General features: G+C 41.7%; 3 protein-coding genes across 4 annotated transcripts in view; all 3 read left to right on the top strand.

Moving 5' to 3' along the window:
* The window catches only part of LOC135558944 (CUGBP Elav-like family member 5), a 45,198-nt gene extending 41,586 nt beyond the window's left edge, over positions 1-3,612 (top strand). Inside the window, exon 12 of one of the 2 annotated variants that reach the window (XM_064993187.1) lies at positions 62-3,612. The gene's annotated coding sequence lies outside the window, so the exon portion shown is untranslated. The remainder of the gene's footprint in view (positions 1-61) is intronic. The other variant, XM_064993185.1, reaches the window with a different exon arrangement.
* A 2,092-nt stretch (positions 3,613-5,704) lies between these two features.
* LOC135558943 (protein fem-1 homolog A) lies at positions 5,705-9,478 on the top strand. The gene has a single exon (XM_064993184.1). It carries the CDS (start codon positions 5,895-5,897, stop codon positions 7,746-7,748), a length of 1,854 nt encoding a protein of 617 aa, XP_064849256.1. The 5' UTR covers positions 5,705-5,894; the 3' UTR covers positions 7,749-9,478.
* Positions 9,479-17,499: 8,021 nt separating this feature from the next.
* Positions 17,500-21,977, top strand: part of LOC135558942 (receptor-type tyrosine-protein phosphatase S-like) — a 100,397-nt gene continuing 95,919 nt past the window's right edge. Inside the window, exon 1 of the mRNA XM_064993183.1 lies at positions 17,500-17,791. The gene's annotated coding sequence lies outside the window, so the exon portion shown is untranslated. The remainder of the gene's footprint in view (positions 17,792-21,977) is intronic.

Raw genomic sequence — 21,977 nt, 5'->3', positions numbered from 1 at the left:
TCTCTCGAGTCAGATTCAAGTGTTTCTATTTCCCTCTCTTCCCTTCCCCTCCCTTTCTCAGTATCTGTATTTCTCTTCCCACTTCTTTCCACTTTCTCCCTCTTCCTTTCTCTTCCTCCATAGGTTTAATCAGAGGTATGGAGGACGTCTTTGATTGAATAAGGCATTTTGTGTTGAATAAGACATTTTGTGAAAGGAAAAAGGGAAAAAGTTATTCTGTTTTTAAAACAATGGAAAATAGACTTCATATGGGAGTTGGGAAGAGATCTCTTTTTATCTTCAATCATATCTGACTGGCAGAGGGAGGACTCACAGCTCTGCACCAGTGAAGGTTTGGCATCACAGATGAGAGAGCAATGGGATGATGCATAAGGATAGAACAAGACTTTCAAAACAAACAGAAAACTTTTTTTAAAGATACAAACAGAAAAAAACAACAATTTAGAATCTTTGGAGACTTGAGAGTGAAGAAGAACACCACAGACAGACTAAGAAACAGTGTTAAAAATAATATGGATTTATGATGAACTCAGAGGAGTCTAGTGAACAAAAAGAGACTTCAGGTTTTTCCTACCATGAAATGGACAAATGAGGGTTCAAACTTGATCTGAGGATTCTAAGTATATCTGGGGGAAAAAAATATTTATTTCTCTGTGAGTCCTGAACCTGCTCTTTCTCAAGTTTCCATAGCAACCGAACAAACTGCACCCCCTTGGGATCTGAGGACCAAATGTTTTTCTCTTTAACAGTCTTGTACAAAATACTAACAATCATATAATACAATACAGTATAATGTTTAGTCTAGTACAAACTAACAATCATTAAATACTTAAATGCAGTATTCTACCTTTAGTTTAGTACACAGAGAAGAGAAGAGAAGTACTTCAGGTCGGCATTGGATTTATTCACCATCAGTGTACTGCTGACTACTAAGGAGTATGTAAATGTAAAATGGGATCATGTAGAATTCAGTTGGAGAGGTTAGTGAAGAAGAATGTTGCCCCGAGCTCTTTCTGTGGGATGGAATACATTATGAAGTGTTTGTTTGTTTGTTTGAAAGCCACCTTTTATCATCATTTTACTGATAGGCTACACTTCCTCTTTGGGCACTCAGTTTGACCCTCGGACTTTTAGTTTTGTCTCCCTCTGTGCAGCAACCACTCTGAGCCTCCATTCTATTCAAAGTTGCCCATAGGCACAGATGTAGGAGCAGCTCACTTTGCCCAAATACTAACCTTAAGCATTAGGAAGAAAATGCTAAACTGTTCTTAGATCAGTCTGAAGGGGCTATGTCATCCTACTTCATTCTATTCTGCCTATAAAGCAAAGGCCATTGGCTCACATTCCGTTTCAGGAGCTTACTACAGTTCTCGGCTCAGGGGTTAAAAGGTCTCGAGTCAGGTGTGCCTAATGTTCGGATGAGATTGTCCATAGAAACTGATCTTAAGTCAGTTTTCTGGGTAAGATGGTTAATGGTTAAAGTTAGGATTTGGGGAGGGCCAGCTGATCCAAGATCTGTGTGTCCACTTTGATTAGCCAGTAGATTTAGCGGGATGCATTGCTTCGTTCATTGGGTCTGTTTTGTGACAAAGAAATTATTTGTGTATTTACATTTCAGGGATTATTTTAACGAGGGCCAGGAGATTTTTCTGGTCAGGTCACATGCTCCGGAAAAACTCCTTTACCTTACCAAAACACAAAAAACCACAAGTACAGATGTAGGATCTTAATTTGAGCCAGTTTTCTACAGCAGGAAAATAGTCCTGCAGCAACAGGACATTTTAATTATTATGTGGATTATACTGTAATTAATGGACATTTTTGTAGGGGTTGATAACATTTGTAGTAAGGGAAAATCAAGTCTGAAATTTCAAAGTGGAAATGACAAACTTCAGAAGCCTTTTTAAACCTCAAATGTACCGCATTGCAGGAAAGTTCTCCTGCAACAGGGTGATGAAATTAAGATCCTACATCTGTATGGCACAGGTTAGAATTTGTTTATGGCACAAGCTATTTTATCATTGTATAACGTTACTGTGACTTTTTCTTTTCAACATATATAACTGTATGGCTCATATCAATTTGAGTCCGCACTGCAGTACTATTCACACACATAAAACAGGACTAGCTTTTCTCAAGTAAGTCAGACTCCTCTCACATAGATGCTCATGCTAGAACGCCTCCCCTCACGTAGATGTGTGCCGTTTTGATGGAGAAGACTGGTTGAATATCAGCCAGTTATCTTGTGAGGGGAGGCGTCATCGTCAGCAGCACAGAGCGGTGCAGCGTTAGAGTAGAAAGCCTTCTGATCCATTACATTTTAAGGAGGTGCCTGCAGTCCCCTCTCACTTGCATTTGGGTGAATGTTTTATTCAGTATGGAGAGAGGGAGTGGAGACTACTTTACTGGGAGTAGACTTCAAATCTGCTTTTAAAGAGCTCTACAAGGTCAAATCTTGAGCACAAGTCATTCTTTGTGCTGTGCAGGACAGGTTGGGAATGCTGTCACAGTACCTCCCTCAGGGAACACAAGAAACCAATGGAGGAACATCAAAACACACTCTAGAATACATTGGAGGATGATTCCAAGAGACACTCTAGAATGCAGGGATGGAGGGAGGGAAGGAAGGGATGTTTTCTCTCTTTTTCCTTCATTTCTTTGGTATTCATCACATATTCAATAGTGAACCATATTTTCACTAACTCATAGTGAATGTTACTGCCTATTTTACTTACAGACCATTCCTGACCCTCATATAAGTGAATTTGCCAAGTAATGTTTAATCGTTCTATGAATTCTAATATGTACATTTAATTATCTTGTAACATTCCAGGCCAGTTGGCAGCCGAGCGATAAATATGAAGTAGCTATTTTAGTTTTATCGACATTAGTTTATTCACTGTGCACAGAATCCTAAACCAACCAGACATATGGATTTCAATCATTGCCTAAATTTAGCCTACTTCTCATTAGCTAACTGCCAGCCCATTCGTTTTTATCTGCATGTTGTTTCCCCTCACACAGATGTATTCAAAGGAAGAAACGGCCATTTTGATTAGAGTCAAGGGTCAACTCCATTTCAATCACTTGTCAGTTGAACTGGACATTATAATTTCTCTGTGGGAATGTAGTTAAATTCCTATATTGACTGTAAAGACACCAATGTTGGTTTTGATGATGCCTCTGTGAAATGTTTACTGACCAGCAGCCTCTCACCACTGTTAGCAGCATCGAAATCGAGAGTTTGTCATTTGTCAAATTGCTATGGTCTGCCAGGCTTTAACCCTTCTCGGGATTATATTTCTACGGTAAGCAGAGCTTGGCCTGCGACTGATGCAGGAAGACAGTCAGTCTAATGTTTGATCTAGATCCTTAGGTAACAGCAATAGTCCTAGTTGCACTAAGAGACAAGCCGTGCACTACAGTAACCCTGACAAGTCCTTTGACCTTTGCTTGTCCTATAAACATAAAGCAGTAGCCTAAAGGCTAAAACGAATGCTATTATTGCCAAGCAGCTGGTTGGAAATGTACTTGTATATTTCTATGTTCTATTCAGGTTCTGGTGTTATGTGCTTTTTCAGGGGTTGGGGGACATAAAGATAGTTTACTGTGCTTTTTCTATATACATTTATTAACAACTACCTGAATGAAGCCATGTTACTTTCTATCAAATGACTACCCACTGGGCAAAAACTGGTTGAATCAACGTTGTTTCCACGTCATTTCACCCCCCCCCAAAAAAATCAATGTGATGAGGTTGAATCAACGTGAAAATATGATTGGATTTGGAAAAAGTCGTCAAAGTAAGGGAATCTTGTCTTTTTTTCATCCAACCTTTATCCTAAATCCAATGACATGGTGACATTTTTTGTTGATTTCAGGTTGAATTCATGTTAGTTGACAACTCAACTAAATGTAAATCCAAACTTGACGTTTAACTGATGTCTGTTCTCAGTGGGTACATGTATACTTAACATTCCTACTGCACTACCTCTATAAGGTTATGTGTATAAATCTTTTTTAAAAACAAGACCTCAATTTTCATTTTAAGATGATGGATTTTCATGTGTTTACTGCCAAAATCCACCTACGTCCATATTCTTACTGCTCAACTGGAGGCTTGGATGACAGGGGGGAGTAGGGGGTCATGACATTCTTATGAATGACACTGTATGATCATGTACTATGTTTTGAATGCAGTGGGAAAATACAACATAGCTTGATGTAAATAGGAGATCTGTTTAATTTCATAATCTTGTCAGCACACAAATCTTTTCAGGTAATGGGGCGAGGAGTGGAAGAGGGATGGAGAGGGGGTGTGGTGTTTAAGGAGATACTGTCAGTGGGTGGGGTTGACATTTGAAGATGGTGTCTAGCTTCAGTGGTTTCTTAGCACAATATACAAAATGTATAGATGATTGAGAGACAGGGACAAGGACACTTGTGGGTAATGCTGAGGGTAGAAAAGGTGGACATGATGATGTCTGAGAAACTACAGCTCTCTTATCCTGCCCATGTCTCTTCTATACTTGCTGCTTTGACAATTACAATTTTCATATGGTTTAATTTATTTACTTATTTATTAGGTCATATTTAATTAAATGTGTCCTTCTATTTATTATTACCTATCATTATTATGATATTTATTTTTATTTCATGTTTTTTTTCTTCAGATATGAATGATACAGATTGCTTACTGGGACTTTTTTTCTCTTTCTCCTTTTTCAATTTTACAATAAAATATTCTAATAGTACCTTAATATCTCATCCCAAAATCCTTTCTGCAGTGACCATTAACCCCAGCAGTGAATAAATGTGTTTTTGCTGCCCTCTGCTGTTTACTATCTACCAGTTTACAATGCATTACATTACAACGGGCCAGTGACACCAATTTCTCAAAAAAAAATAAAGTATGTTATGGAATTATTATGGCACAGTTATAGCACAACTTGGAAAACATAAGAACATATTTTTTTCCATAACTATTTTTGCACCACATGCGCAGACTGGATAAGTAGCCTATGGTAATAGCCAACAACCTATTATATATATGTCATACATGCACCAGTTATTTGATTTAAATGGACTATAGTGCCGCCTAGGGATCTACTACCCACACATCATTAAATTAGAGCCAAGCAATGCCACGCTGCTTTTCATTAGTGTCGTGAATTGATGGTATATATATATAAATATACACTTTTTGTATTTGCATGTCATGGTTAATGAACAAAAACAAGTATTTGGGAATGATCTGTGGGGGCCTTAATGCACACCCACATACTCGCTGACAGACGGAACAAGATACTATTTTCACTCTATTGAAATATGTTTTGCATCAGTGTAGATATGGGAAGGGTGTTATGATTAAAAGCCAGGCAACAGAAATACAGTACCATTAGTATTTCTGTAAGGTAAGAAGTGATGCCACTTTCATTTTGAGGTTTGCGTTGATCCTGCGCAGTGTGTTTCGGGGTGGTTGGGGATTGTAGTTTAAATACGTTTAACTACAAGCTAGTAATACATTCCAGTGAATGGAACACACGTTCGCCTAAAAACTACTCTTCCCGTTTCAACTATTGCTGAGTTCACGTGTTCGAAATGCCTCATGGGAATTATATTTATAATCAGAAGGAAAGTGCAATTTCATCTTCGTGAAATGATTTATTAAAGACTACAATAACCAAGATGCTAAGCGTAAATTGTCAACATAGAGCTGTCAAACAACACAAACGCCATCTTGACAGCAGCCTTAAAATGGCAGAAGATGCCAGGGAGAAACCGAACTACGGACAGGGTTTATTTTCTTATTTTGAAAAGACTGTCCCTTCCCTGTTTTTCTAAAAACGTAGCTAGGGAGTTGATGGCCAGTGAGAGAGACGAAATACGTTAAAATGGATATCACGACGGCGGTTTTCAACGCGGCCAGAGACGGTAAGCTGAAACTTATCCAGAAGTTGCTGAGCAACAAAAGTCCGGAGGAGTTGGAAGCTCTCGCCGAGGAGAAAACGCAGGGAGGCACACCTCTCCTCATTGCTTCTCGACACGGACACTTAGAGGTTGTGGACTATTTGCTTGAACATTGCAAAGCTAACGTGGAACTAGGAGGCTCGGTGAACTTTGACGGCGAGACGATTGAAGGGGCTCCCCCGCTATGGGCGGCTTCGGCGGCTGGTCACCTCCCTGTCGTCCGCACACTCCTCAAACACGGTGCCTCTGTCAACAACACTACGCTTACCAACTCAACGCCCTTACGCGCCGCCTGCTTCGATGGTCACCTGGAGATTGTCCGTTACCTGGTGGAGCACCGAGCCGATATGGAGGTAGCCAACCGCCACGGCCATACCTGCCTGATGATCTCCTGCTACAAGGGCCACAAAGAGATAGCAAAGTTCCTCCTGGAGCGTGGTGCCGATGTCAACCGTAAGAGTGTGAAAGGCAACACCGCTCTCCACGACTGCGCTGAGTCCGGTAGCCTGGACATCATGAAGATGCTGCTGAAATGTAATGCTGGCATGGAGAGGGATGGATACGGCATGACCCCTCTTCTAGCTGCCAGCGTCACGGGGCACACCAACATCGTGGAGTACCTTGCCCACCAGCCCCGCTCTTCACGAGAAGAACGCATTGATGCACTTGAACTCCTGGGGGCCACCTTTGTAGATAAGAAGAGAGACCTCCTGGGGGCCATGAGATACTGGAGGAGAGCCATGGAGCTGAGACAACCAGCTGACAAGGTGGGACTCCTGGCCAAGCCCCCTCCGGGTCCCCCTGTCCCTGCCTACGACTGTGCCCGAGAGGTGAGCACAGCCGAGGAGCTGGAGGCTCTGATCACAGACCCTGACGAGATGCGGATGCAGGCCCTGCTGGTCCGTGAGAGAATCCTGGGTCCCTCGCACCCCGACACTTCCTACTATATCCGCTACAGAGGGGCCGTCTACGCCGACTCTGGTAACTTTGAACGCTGCATCAGCCTGTGGAAGTACGCCCTAGACATGCAGCAGAGTAACCTGGACCCCCTCAGCCCCATGACGGCCAGCAGTTTCCTGTCCTTCGCTGAGCTCTTCTCCTTTGTGCTGCAGGACCGGGCCAAAGGTACCCTGGCCACTCGCGTCACCTTTCACGACCTGATGGGGGTGTTGGGGAAGAGTGTGAGGGAGGTGGAGAGGGCGGTGGCCCAGAGGGACAGCCCCCCCGAAGCCCCCCAGTTCACTAAGGCCCTGTCCATCATCCTCCACCTGGTGTTCCTGCTGGAGAAGCTGGAGTGCACCACGGAGCAGGAGCACCAGAAGAAGCAGACGGTGTACCGCCTCCTGAAGTTGAACCCGCGGGCACGGAGTGGCTTCACTCCCCTGCATATGTCTGTGGACAAGGATACCACGTCGGTGGGCCGCTACCCTGTGGGTCGCTTCCCCTCTCAGACCGTGGCCTCGCTGCTGTTGGAGTGCGGAGCGGACGTGGACTCCCGGGACTGCGACAACAACACGCCCCTGCACGTCGCTGCTAGCAACGGTTGCCCGGAGATCATGGCGCTGCTAGTGAGGGCAGGGGCACACTTCGATGCCACCAATGCCCAGAGGAAAACTGCGTATGAGCTGCTGGAGGATCAGAGCAGTGGACACCCGACCCTCTACCCCCTCAACTACGTCACTCTGCAGTGCCTGGCAGCGCGCGCCATTGAGAGGCACAGACTGCCCTACAAGGGCCTCATCTCAGAGGAGATGGAGACCTTCATTGAGCTGCACTGACACACCCCTCCCCCTTAAAATCCCCACACTCTCCCTTAGACCCCTCTAAACCACCCAACAATGACCCCCTTCACCCCACCTCACCCATTACCCACCCGACTCCCCTCATTGTCACCATACCCCAGCCCACCCCCTTTCCCCATGGCCTTTCCCCTCTCAGTACCCCTTCTAACACCAGACTATTAGCTCTGTCTCAGACCAAATCGCAGCAATAATTCTCCTGGCTTCTAAATGTTACACTAACAACAGACTGGGAGCATTTTAGCTGTGGCTAGATGCCTCCGGTCAGTGCTCTCTCTTTAGGTTATGGGCAATTCCACAGTAACAGAGTGATGCTGAGATTCAGATTTTTCACTTTTAAAATGTATGTCAAACAAAAAACTATGATAGCAAAGTTAAACAATCCATATAACACAATTGCACAAGGAATAGTTTTAACAATTTCCACAGAACATTTTACAAGAACATATTCACTCTTAAGAACAGTGAAGAATCTGAGTCTCAGCATTGCTCTTGTATTGTGGATTTGCCCTTATCTGTTATTAAGACATGGACACTTATTAAGTGCTTGGTTGCTATTTGTTTGCAGGTGGAGGAAAAAATACCTTTGGACTTGATTTTAGGATTTGATGCTTTCTTTTTCTTCTCCTGTTTCTCTTGATAAGCGAGGAAGACTCCTAACAGAAAGGAACGTATGGCAGTGCCTATATATGTATTGGGTGGTGGCTTGTTTTAAGGTGGGAATGGAAGCTGTATTACTTGATAGTACATGATCAAATATTGACAGTTAACTGCATGAGAGGCTTAAGAGTGAATAGGATAGCTTGTTTGTTAAATCGGTCTTGTTTTGCAAGGTTATCCAGAAGCATCCTTTGAACAAACAAAGTACACATTGTATGCTTGGCTGCCTGGTATCAATGGATTTTATTTTATTTATAATTCATTTAGCGTTATTTAATCCTCCGCCCCATACTTTGACATTTTAAGGAGTTTTTGAAAACCCATTTGTGCCAAAACTCAGCCTTATATCGTTTCTCTACACGTGTAATCTTGCAGGTTAGCCTGAACCTACTGAACTAGCTTACTACAAATGGAGCAACTCACAACTGTAGAGCGCAGACTAGCATGGGAACTCTTATAAGGATACAGTTTGTTTTAGCCTAGCCTACATCTCTTTGTTTACTCTGTATTTTTAGACTGTGTGTGTGTTTTACAACCTGGTCAATGTCGTGAAGTTTCCCTCTGGACAACTTGGACAAAGTGGGAAAGGAAAGATGGAGATTTCTCTTCATCTCCTCTTGATTGAAAGTTTATGTTGATCCCAGTATCAGATCATCTATTCTAGTCTATCTTCAGTCCATGCAGAACAATTGCAATCTATGCAGTCACTCAGTGTGACGATATCAAAACCCAGGGGTGACCCGATTAAGCACAGATGCAGGTGATGAGGATGAGGAACAAATCGCACACTGCATTTAGTTTTTTAGTTTTTTTTTTACAATTTCATACATGCTTTTTTTTCTGTTTGTCTTTCCCTATGTAACAAACAAAAAAACACCTGATTTAATGCACTTTGAAAAACCTCCATGAATCCTAAAGTGTCACTGTACAACATCCAGGCTATGGACTCTCGCAGCCTCTCTCTCAACGGATTGATTAATTTAACTGATGATGATAACTTCAGAACAAAACTGTGTTGAGATACTTGAATAAATCTCAGTGTCCCTGCAGCAAGTGGGTTTGTGTGTTGGCTAGGGAATGCTTTGAATCTATTTTGTGTCTCTCTTCCCTCTACTTTTCTCTGTCTGTCACTGTGTTGTTGTTGTACCTGTTGTTGAGCCTTTGAGAAAATAGGTGTATTTTTCATAGGAGTCTTTTAGATGTTAGGCTAATGTTACAAACTCTGACGTGAGTGCAAAATCTCAGTGTGATACAGTACTCCAGTCCCAATTCAATTACAGTATTTTTTAATTGCTTCTGATAACTGCTTAGTTCACACTGTTAGAACAATCCCAAGCCGCTGTTCATTAGCAGTGGACTGTAATCTCCTCTCACCTTTAGCCCTCACTGTGTTCCTGTCTCTACTGTGTACAGCATGTACAGGGCTGGCTAGGCTAGCACCACCCCAGTGCTCTGCTGTGAGAGGGCTGGGCAGAGTGTATATGAAGGGGTAACAGACAGCTGGACTAACTCATAACACTGACTCATATTACGGAGGCCCTTAGATGGATTGAAATAGGTGTGATGGAAGAACACACTATCCCCTCCCTGTTCGCCGGGTTCCCACGCAGCTTGCCTATTAACTTGGTTTACCTGTGTTTTCTATATATTTCCCACACTGGTTGGAATAGTATTATGAAAAGGATAATGCCCTTTCAGTGTAAGAGCTGTTTGAAAAGACCGCCTGAAATTTCTTCCTATTTTGATGGGATAGAGTTTTGGTTACTAGACTAATAAGAAAAATTTCCAAACCTCTCTGCCAATAATTGCTCATTTTCAGTTTTCCCCTCCCTACTCCCAGCCCAGATAGTCCTAGCTAAATTCTTGCTTGAGAAATTGCTTTTTGCTAAGAAGCTATTTTTGTTTATTTTTGAAATTATTTGATATGGAGTTAAACATGGCTGCATTAGGCCTTTGAGCTCTGGGCCTTCTGTGCTGGTTTGGTTATTTCTTTCCTGGCCAGGTAAAACTTAGGGCCCTAGTTATAGTCTATTGCCAGGTGTCCTAGGCATTTCCCCTTGGTTAGGTCACATGGTAAGGAATAACACCTGACTATATACCCCCCCACCCTTTTCCACAGCACTTTGCAAATAACCTGAGTGTCATATTTGGGTTGTATTCGCAGTCCAATGCCTGTGGTTTTTAGGCGTTGAAGTATCTCTATATTTTTATTATGTTTCTAAAATTCCAGTAAAAACGAGTGTATCCCTTATACAGTTTATTACTCATATTTTTTTTCCTTAAGTGACAAACAGAACATACTCTTTCTTACTCTCTGTGGTTACAGAACGTGAGGTGTAAAAATCTTGATCTTCCAGTGGGCCAAGCTCTTAAAATTATAAATAGAGAGCAATCGACATCAGCGGTGGAGACGAGGCTATTTCCCCTGCTATTTTAGGGTCCTTTCACCCCAGTCTCTGCCCTGTAAACAGGCTTCCACTAAGGTAATACACACAGTCAGTCAGGTCACTGGACGACTGGCAGGGACAATGTCCCGGAACCAGTCCAATGAGTTTGGTCCTTTGTTGAACCAATTTTGTAAAATATCTATTTTTGACTCTACTGCACATTAGCCTATTGAAAATTATGATTATTGATCATCACATTTATGACACTGCCATATTTTACTCTGCGCTTCCACTGCCTACAGTTTAATCGCTATGGGGCTATCCCTCATGTTAGTGATTTATTATTGTTATTCAGTGTTAAACCGTTGTTGTTGTTAAATTCACCGTTAGTATCTGTTTTCTTTGAAAGGTCAGAGGCCATGGAGTTGAACTTTAGAGAGGTCACAGGAGTGTCAATAAACCCCAGCCTGAAACAACAACCCCCAGTCCCTGACTCCCTGCTCCCCTGTGGCATCTGCAGATCTAGTGGAACTGGACAGGATACTGTAGCTGATGCTCTTCTCTGCCCATAGACCTATCTGGTCCAGTCAACCCCTAGAAAGCAGAGAAAGAAAAGGAAGCCGAGGCAAACAATATGCTAATTGCTCCTGCAGCTAGCTCTCTGGTACGCAAGGTGTTTCCACCATAGGCCTATTTCTGACACCTGGGGTTACAATATATTCAAGTTAAATTCAGTAAGTAAGGACTTATTGAATTGGGAATTTGCATTCACCTCCTGAGTTGAGTTGATCTGGAATGGAATTCCCCCCCCCCCCAGCCTGCTGACTCCCTTATGGCTTAGGAGAAGGGCTAGGGTTTCCATTTATGACTGGACACACTATATCTGCTCAGACCGCGTTTAGGAAACAGCAGTAGCCTGGAAGGTTACTGTTATAGGTAGTATCACTTGCCTGACTGACTCTCCACCAGTGGCTGTGGGACGGGACTGTTTTGTAGAGGGCCTTCGTCTTGAGTAAAAAATACGAGGCTGATATTTTGTGATACATTCCATCAAGTCTCAGTATATGAGTCCCTCTTGGGTATAGTGTAACTAATTTTAACATTCTGTCTTGAAGAGCTAATGTTTAGCTTATTAAAAAAACATTTTCCCATCTCAAGAGGTTAATTCAAAAATGACAATAGTAATTGTCGAAATGAAATAACATGGTTGATTGTGACAGGGTTGATCTGTCTGTTATGGGTAACAGGGTTGACTTGTTCTGCTTGAACCCATTCAGTTTTCCACCACAAAACACCTGAAAATGGTTTTGTTTTTTAATTGAACCAGTTCACCTGATTTTACAATGATTTGACTATTAGATATTCAATGTTCCTTTTGAAAAACATGTTTTAAAAAGGAAGTTTTGCCATGTTGAATCGAGAAGTTAGTTCACGTAACAGGGTTGACTTTAAAATTAGGGACAGTTTTTTTGTTTTCCTTCAAATGAATCACTAATCACATGAAATAATCTTCAGAAAATATTTTTTTAAGCAAAACAAATTAACTAGGGCTTTACAGTAGCTAGGTGTTCATCCATTTGGCAATAGATTGTAATGTGAATATTCTACAATCCGCATAAAATAAAATATGCACATTTTCCCACCAGTGGTGTGTTTCCACGAAATGGACTTGTTGCGGATAAAAATCAGTGCGTGATGCTGTAGTACACTCAAAATGTACTTTTTTCAGGACAGTTTTTCATGTACCTAATACAAATCTAAAGTTCAATATGTTTCCATCTCATTTTCAACTCTACCTATAGTTTTTCATTAAAAAAAAACAAATAAATAGCAAATGTGCCTACTCTGGTCTTGTCACCTGCACTCTAGCCAACAGCTTGCAGACACAGTGTGGGTAGACTGTGCAGATTGTCTAGCCCAGTGCTTCCCAACCAGTGGTACTGGGAGTCATGGGGGTACCTGAGAAGACTTATGAGACCATAGACTTACTGGTCAAATGGGACATGAAGGGTACTTCGGGGGCACTCCGAGAAGAGCCAAATTCAGTTGGTGGTACTGTAACCAAACAAGGTTGAGAACAACTGGTCTAGTCTACATGATGAGTTTATTATGGATAAGTGAGAATATTTGTTTTTGTCAAATGGCAGTCAAGCATTGATCATCATGTCACCAGAACGCTCTATATTGACTGGAAAGCAGCATCAAGCTCACCACTGTGCACTCTCTACCCTGTGAAGTTCATAGCTTATTTAATCTGTAGCTTAATAACAACATGGTTTCCCTTAGTCGTATTGGGAGGACCACTCACCATACCATCGCGTGACTCCAAATTTACTTCGATATGATGGTTATTATATCAATATTTGTGCATGAAGACGTTTCCACCGCCATTTCCCTCATAATTAATTTTACCGAAATAGAAAGATCCCACCATGTTGAACCAACAAATTATCTGTCGGCATTTCTAAAATTGCACTGACACTTCCAATTTCCATCACAGCAGTTGTGATTTTTTTTATTTTTATACGATATAACTTTGAAGAGATGGCAATCTAAGCCCACAGGAAAGTTTGTGTCCTCAGGCCTGGAGGGAAACAAAAGTACTTCTGCTACCCAAGAATAGCAAAGCACGGCTCAAATAGCTGACCAATCAGTCTGTTACCAACCCTTACTAAACTTTTGGAAAAAATGATGTTTGACCAGATACAATGCTATTTCACAGTAACTAAATTAACAACTTTCAACATGCTTATAGGGAAAGGTGTTCCAAGTGTAGGCCTGAGGCACTTAGCCTTCACAAATGACTGATGATTGGCTGAGAGAAATTGCTAAGCTTGTGGGAGCTGTTTTGTTAGACTTCGGTGCAGCTTTTGACATTATCGATCACAATCTGCTGCTGGGAAAATGTATGTATTATGGCTTTCTATCCTTTCCTATATTGTGGATCGAGAGTTGCCTGTCTAACAGAACACAGAGGGTGGTCTTTATTGGAAGCCTCTCCAACATAAGTCAGGTAGAATCAGGCATTTCCTAGGACCCTTCATTCCATCTTCACTAATGACCTGCCACTGGCACTGAGTAAAGCCTGTCTGTCTATGTACTGTATGCTGTACACATCAGCTACCACAGCGAGTGAAATCATTGCAACACTTAACAAAGAGTTGCAGTCAGTTTCAGAATGGCAATAAATAAGTTGTTCCTAAATTAATAATTAAAAAATAAATAAAAGCATTGTATGTGGGAAAAATCATTCACTAAACCCTAAACCTCAACTAAATCATGTTATGAATAATGTGGAAAAGTATGAAGTTGAGGAGACTGTACTGCTTGGAATAACCCTGGATTGTAAACTTTGATGGTCAAAACATATTGCTGCCACGGTAGCTAAGATGGGGAGAAGTCTGTCCATAATAAAGTGCAGCTCTGCTTTCTCGACATTGCTATGAAAAAAAGGTACTTCTGTCCCTAGTTTTGTCGCACCTGGACTACTGTCCAATCATATGGTCAAGTGCCACAAAGAGGGACACAGCCAAATTACAATTGGCCCATAACAGAACAGTACAGCTGGCCCTTAGATGTACACGGAGAGCCAGCAACTCTCCTGGCTCAGGGTGGAGCCTGCTTGTCTTTGTGAGAGTTATTGACATGTTAAAATCACCGATCTGTCTGTTGAAGCGACCAGTGCACAGCCCAGACACCCATACATACCCCACAAGACATGCCACCAGGGGTCTCTTCACAGTCCAGAACAGACTACGGGAAATGCAAAGTACTACATAAAGCCATGAATACATGGAACTCTATTCCAAATCATGTAGCTTCGTCAAGCAGTAAAATCAGATTTAAAAAACTGATAAAACTACAATTTATGGAACAGCGTGGACTGTGAAGAGACACACGCAGGCACACACACACACACACATACACAGCGTTCACAAACACATGCTAGCACACACACTACACGCACACGGCGGTGTAAAGTACTACTTAAGTTGTTTTTGGGGGCATCTGTACTTTACTTAAGCATTTATATTTTTGAGAACTTGTACTTTTTCTCCACTACATTCCTAATGAAAATAATGTGCTTTTTATTCCTTACATTTTCCCTGACATCCAAAAGTACTTGTTACATTTTTTTATGCTTAGTGGACAGGACAATTGTCAAATTCACGCACTTATAAAGAGAACAAGTGGTCATCCCCACTGCCTCTTATATGGTGGACTCACTAAACACAAATGCATCTTTTGTAAATGATGTCTGAGTATTGGAGTGTGCCCGTGGCTATCGATACATTTACAAAACATGAAAACGGTGCCGTCTACTTAGCTTAGTATAAGGAATTTGAAATGATTTATACTTTCACTTTTGATACTTAAGTATATTTAGAAACAAATACTTTTAGACTTTTTACTCAAGTAGTATTTTACTGGGTGACTTTCACTTTTACCTGAGTAACTTTCTATTCAGGTACCTATACTTTTACTCAAGTATGTCAATTGGGTACTTTTTCCTCCTCTGCACACATGTACATTTTAAATATTGTTATTTTGCTGTATTGATTTTGTATTGTAGATATGTTATGGTAGAGTAGTGTGTAATAATGTGTTATGTATTGTTTTATTGTTTGTAATTGTGATTGGACTGCATGAAGAGTAGCTTCTGCCTTGGCAGCAGCATATGGGGATGTGGAATAAAATACCAAAATATACTTTACTCGCATAGCAACTGTGCATAGAAATGTGGTTAGTGATTGAAATTGAGGTTAATTGGGCTAAACTATTCCTAGTCGCATGGAACGCACAGACCACTTTTGTCTATGCCACAATAATCAAAAATATTGAATTTCCCTTGTGGTCTATATTAAATACGACTTAATTTAATATAACAGGCTTTTAAAATTAAAATTGGTGCAGAATTTCTACCTTAAATATGGATGCAAAAGGGACTCATTTCGTGGAACAACCCATATAAGACCTCTGATGAAACCTCTCTGTTTATAGGCAATATGTATACACTTCGTACATTATATATAGAGCAGACACGTTTCTCCATTACATGTGTTAGAATGACATTTGTTTGATTCATTATACGTTATGAACGTACAGCACTACTGACTAATGTAAGACAATATGGAAAGCTGATGTAACTACAGTGGTACTTCTCTTTTCACCCACAAGGTGTCAGCAGTAACAAAGGAAATACAGCTTAGCCTCCTTTGTTCGAGAGCAGCTCAGATGGTCATAGTCAGTCATGCCAGACAAGAGACCTGGTCCAAAAACCAACCCGGTACCACCTGCCCTAGCCCCTACCATCTTCACTAGCCCACAAGCTTGCTGTGTTAGCAGACCTGAAGGAACTGGATAGATAGCAATATGGCATTGAAGGGCTCCCCTAAACCCCTCTTCATCTAATTACCTTCTGTCCCTGACATTAAAGAGACTACATGGATAAATGATGGTTAGGTGAAGAGATAAACACATATAAAGAATTAGTCTGGTGAAAGCAGATTATGCCTAGATGATGGAGAAAAGACAATGTGTGTTTTAGTTGGGTTGATTCTGTGTCAGGGCATACAGATTTGAATATGTGTGTGTGCTCCGCATCTCACTCATATCATGAATTGAAAGGTTGTGTGCGTGTTTGTATGCGTGTAAACAGCTAAAGTCGGGAAATGTTTGCGCTCCCTCTAGTGGATAGATCTACATAAACAACCCTGGTATCGTATAATCTGTCGGGAAGGAATGTGATGCGTGGGCTAACGAGCAGCAGTAAATTCCGGTGTTTGGGTTTTTCGTCTCTGGTTATTTGGACAAATCACAATTTAGCAGGTGTTAGCGTCTCTCGAATTTCGGAAGAGGAGGGGACATTCAGCCGATAATTTGCAAAGATAGAGAGGGTGGAGCTCCTCGTTCCGGTTCCAGTTCCTCGATCTAGCATCTCTTGATCCCCTTTCTCACAAGTATGGATCCAGAACTTAATCGAGCAGCTGACCAATTACACGAGACTTTATTTCTGGGTTAACGAGATTCGCCTCCCTCACGAGTTTCAACATCCACCTGGTTCTCTACATCTCCTCCGGCCCAGTGTCAAGACAAGACAACACTTTTTCTCTCTTTTTTTATGAAGGCAAGATGTTTATAGGTTTGGGTGTTATATATTTGACTCTGAATGTTCTATTCTATAAAAACACTTAGGCTACTTCTATGCATATTTTCATAGTTCAAAATTACCTACTTTTGCAACAAAAGAAGAAACGAGCTGCGGATGATTTGCAGTGGAGAGGTGAGTTGTTCTAATGAGACAGTTTAAATACTACTCCAATGAATGTAACCCTAACGATTCTTAAATTAAAGTTCTGAATATTCTCCCTTGTTCGTATTGTTATATAACCTCATCTAGTCCATCATGACATGTAAGAGCTCACTCTAACATACGAGTTACAGTAGACAGGCTACCTCAGCACCAGCACCATCTCTTCAGCACCAGTCAGCGGTCCACTGAGATGACAAAAAAAAGGTTTGGGTGATGAGGGGATGCGGTTGCTATTGGAGATCTTGACTCCATCACGTCATGATGGGAAGGGGGAGGAGAGCTCATCCGTGTGTGAGAGAGCGAACAGGAGAGAGGGGGGGGTATAGAGAGGGTGGGAGGGAGGGAGGAAGGGCATTGAGGAGGAAGACAGTGAGTATCAATTGACAAGCAGCAGTGTCTAAAGGCGCTCGACCGGAGATGGTCCCCCCAAACACGGGCGCAGAATAGTGGTCGTGCAAGGCTTCTGAGGAGGCGAGAGGACAGCCGAGGACGCCGGCGATGCATGCGTTCACTTCCGAAAAACCTAACCTTTCAGAGGATCTCTCCTGTCAAATGGGATTATTATTTCTGTCGGGGTTTAAAGGGGAGCTGCCAGCTGCAAGTCCATGCACATTAATTTATCCGATCAAAAACAAGACGGAGCACTCACTTTCTCCATAAAGGTAAATTGAAATCGATTAAAAATAGGTTTTGCCATATGCACGAGGGATTCGTTTCCTTTGTTTATTATTAAACACCGCGCCCTGATCGGTGTAGCTCGGTAGGCAGTTTGGCTGTCGTGTGCTCGGCTGCTGTTTACCGACTCGATTTTAAAACATATGGGTCAATTTGGATAATTTCTCCTTCAAACAATAATACAATGTTTTGTGTTGTTTTGGGTTACTTTAGACTTTGCATGCAACTGTTGAGCTTGGGTTTTCTGGTTGAGAATAATATAATTTGCAGGTTGTCGTCGGCGGTACCAAGCATTCTTGCCACCCAGCTTCTCTCCTGCGCCTTATTGTTCACCGGAGAGGCTTTATAAGGGACCCCTCGCTGGTTGGCGATATGTCGCCCCTTTGTTCCTCATCAGTTTGTTTTGACACCAGCCGGTGCTTTCGGCACGTCTGTCATCGTATGTATTCTTTATTTATTCTTAATAACCAATCGCGCCTATATTATGCTAGTTTTTGTTTTGTTTCCTTTATAGGCATATATCGAGCGTCAGTTCACCCCATTGCCATAAATCGGGCGATGACATGACACCAGGTGGCGGGGCGGATAGTCTATTTAGATTACTCTACAGACTATTGGGTCGCTTCGCCTATTAGGCACCTGCTTTTCCCATTAGCATTGTTGGAAAAAAAACATGAAATATTCACAGATTTTTTTTTTTTTACACACATTAATATTAAGTGTTGACCCATTTAACAAATCCTATAAGGCCAGAAAAATGCGACCACACTTTCAGGAAGCGTCTATGCTTCTGAAATATAATGCTGGCATCGATTTACCTTGACACATTTTCGCAGGCTGTGCTTGCGTTGACAAAAAAAGCGCACCTTGAATACTTACCACCATGCTTTTCTTGGTGTTTTAATGCCTTGCAGACAATGCAACCACCAGGCCTTCAGGCAGCAGTTTGGATAGATCCTATCATATCAAATCCAAGTTTAGGCTTAATTGTCCTCCCCCCCTTCCTTTCTCTTTAAACAGATGGTCTCTTCATCCCTTGAGGGGCATCTGGTGTTCATTCCAGCCACTTTCCACGTCTCTAATTGGTTCAAATTCACACCCATGCACCCATTCATATTCTGAATTAGATTTGAATTTTAAACTGATAGATGTCTACTAAATATTTACATCTGGCAAATGAGACACTATGACCAGCTATATTTAGGCGTTTTTTTCTCAATCTTTTTTTCTCCATTTCCCTGTAAAGAGATGAAGATATCATCAGCCGCACAAAGTGAACCTACTCAGACAGTAATACAGAGAAGTGTTTTTACAGTTACAGTGAGATTACATGTTAGAACTCTGTGTACTGCACTTCTAGTAGGAGCTTTCTCCCATGAACCATCTCTCTCCCAGATTGGTTTTTGGTGACTTTTTTATGGGTAGACAGATACAGCTGGTGAAACCGAAACCAATGCCTCTGGGTAGGCCTAGGTCTTAGATTGGTTCTGAAGAACGTGGACCGGGTTCTCAGTAGACTTCAGTATAAAATATTAACCAATCCTGTGCAAGAAACCTGAGAAGCAACACGCTACATACCAAACAGATAGGATTGGATTTGCAGTAATCCATTTCCAATTTGAGTTTTCTCTCCATCACTTGCCTTCAATCTCTTTCACGTCATCAGCTCCATCAGACACGCATCAAAATCATGTCAACGTTGAAGTGATGAGTGAGCCCTGTGGAAAGTTGGATTTCAGGTCAAAATGCACTTCCTGCTGCTGTGTCTCCCCAGGTCCTGGCGGGAAGCATTGATTTACAACAGCTGATCACATGCTTCTATTTCTATTTTTCCTCCTCATGTTGTGTCTTTAAGTCCTGTGGGCTGCTGCTGGTTAGTCAGAGGCCCATGTTCCTGGTTACCTGCAACCCTAGGACTTGTGCATGTCAGGGGCACCAGCGTGAGGGTGTGTGAGTCAAAAGACTACAATAAGATGTTACTTGTCTGTTAAACAGTTTAGCCACAGTACCATCCAGACTCAGAAGAATCTTTTGTTGCATCTTTCAATATTGTAGCCATCATTCTCTCGGCATATTACACTACCATTCAAAAGTTTGGGGTCACTTAGAAATGCCCTTGTTTTTTGAAAGAAAAGCACATTTTTTGGTCCATTAAAATAACATCAAATTGATCAGAAATACAGTGTAGACATTGTTAATGTTGTAAATTACTATTGTAGCTGGAAACTGCATATTTTTAATGGACTGGCAGCTTCATTGAATAGTACCCGCAAAACACCAGTCTCAATGTCAACAGTGAAGAGGGGACTCCGGGATGCTGGCCTTTCTAGGCAGAGTTCCTCTGTCCAGTGTTTGTGTTCTTTTGCCCATTTTAATCCTTTCTTTTTATTGGCCAGTCTGAGATATGGCTTTTTCTTCACAACTCTGCCTAGAAGGCCACATCCCAGAGTCACCTCTTCACTGTTGATGTTGAGACTTGTGTTTTGCGGATTCTATTTAATAAAGCTGCCAGTTGAGGACTTGTGAGGTGTCTGTTTGTCAAACTAGACACTCTAATGTACTTGTCCTTTTGCTCAGTTGTGCACCGGGGCCTCCCACTCCTATTTCTATTCTGGTTAGAGACAGTTTGCGCTGTTCTGTGAAGGGAGTAGTGCACAGCGTTGTACGAGATCTTCAGTTTCTTGGCAATTTCTCGCATGGAATAGCCTTCATTTCTCAGAACAAGAATAGACTGACGAGTTTCAGAAGAAAGGTCTTTGTTTCTGGCCATTTTGAGCCTGCAAGCGAACCCACAAATGCTGATGCTCCGGATACTCAACTAGTCTAAAGAAGGACAGTTTTATTGCCTCTTTAATCATAACAACAGTTTTTAGCTGTGCTAACATAATTACAAAAGGGTTTTCTAATGATCAATTAGCCTTTTAAAATGATAAACTTGGATTAGCTAACACAACGTGCCATTAGAACACAGGAGTGATGGTTGCTGATAATGGGCCTCTGTACGGCCAATGTAGATATTCCATAACAAATCTCCCATTTCCAACTACAATAGTCATTTACAACATTAACAATGTCTTATCTGTATTTATGATTCATTTGATGTTATTTTGATGGACAAAAAAAATAGATTTTCTTTCAAAAACAGGGACATTTCTAAGTGACCCCAAACTTTTGAACAGTAGTGTATATCACAAGACCACTGCCATGTGGGTTAACCCAACGGCACCGTAGTCAGTTCTCCTGTACATGGAGCAAATAGTTTGCAGGTTTGTTTCCAGTCAGATCCAGCGACCAGAATCTTAGTTTATATGCTCAGAACCTCTGTACTTCATCCAAAAATGGGCTTTATAAGCACACCATAAAATACTTTTTAAAAAGTTTTTACACAGCTCTACAGAACCTCCTTGGTAGATTAGAAGACAGGAGAGGAGACCAGGGAAAGAATGAGTAGAGGAGTGTGGGGGTCTGGAGTGTACTGTGGATGAGTGAAAGCTATGAGATGGGTTGTGACTTGATTGATGCCCTTCACCAGATGAATCAGAGATTGTGATGTGTCAGCACAGATTAATAATGCACACTGCTTCGATATACCTCTCCTTTACCTCTCTATCCCACTTCTCTCTCTTTTATCTACCTTTCTCTCTCTGTTTTGTCCCTCTTTTTTTCTCCTCTCCACCCTGTCCTTTCATGTTCTTTCATTCATGTTTTTCTCCTGTCTTCTCTCCTCTCCTGTTATTTCTCTCTCTTCTTTCTATCACTTCCACCTCCTCTCTCCCTTTTTTTCTCCTCCCCCCCTCTCTTCTTCCTCTCTCCCCTTTCTCCCTCTCCTCCCCTTTCTACTATCTCTCCTCTTTCCCTATCCACTGTTACATTATGATTTTTTTTCTTCATTTTGCAATATTCTTCCTATCAGATCTAACTCTAGCTCTGTTGAAGAGGCAATGTATATGTTAATGTGTTGATTTGCAAGCCACTGTGAAACGCTCTAACGTGGAAGTAGCGAAGTGGTCGCACTGAGGTGCTGTTGCTGCTGTGTCACCGAGTGACAAGTTATAAAGGGCAGGGAGATTGAGTGACAAGATGGCTGACGTGATAGAAACTTGCAGACTGTCTCATCAGACGTGGAATAGAGGCTGTGGTTGGCAAAGAATATTCGAGAACGTTCTAAAGAAT

This window comes from Oncorhynchus masou, chromosome 17, assembly GCF_036934945.1.
Source record: "Oncorhynchus masou masou isolate Uvic2021 chromosome 17, UVic_Omas_1.1, whole genome shotgun sequence".
In the NCBI taxonomy this organism is placed as follows: Eukaryota; Metazoa; Chordata; class Actinopteri; order Salmoniformes; family Salmonidae; genus Oncorhynchus; species Oncorhynchus masou.
The sequence above is the reverse complement of the archived record's forward strand: the minus strand, read 5'-3'. Positions and strand labels throughout refer to the sequence as shown.

What these genes read in the sequence shown, in the direction of transcription:
- LOC135558943 (XM_064993184.1), top strand. Translation starts at nt 5,895, where the DNA reads ATGGATATCACGACGGCGGTTTTCAACGCGGCCAGAGACGGTAAGCTG.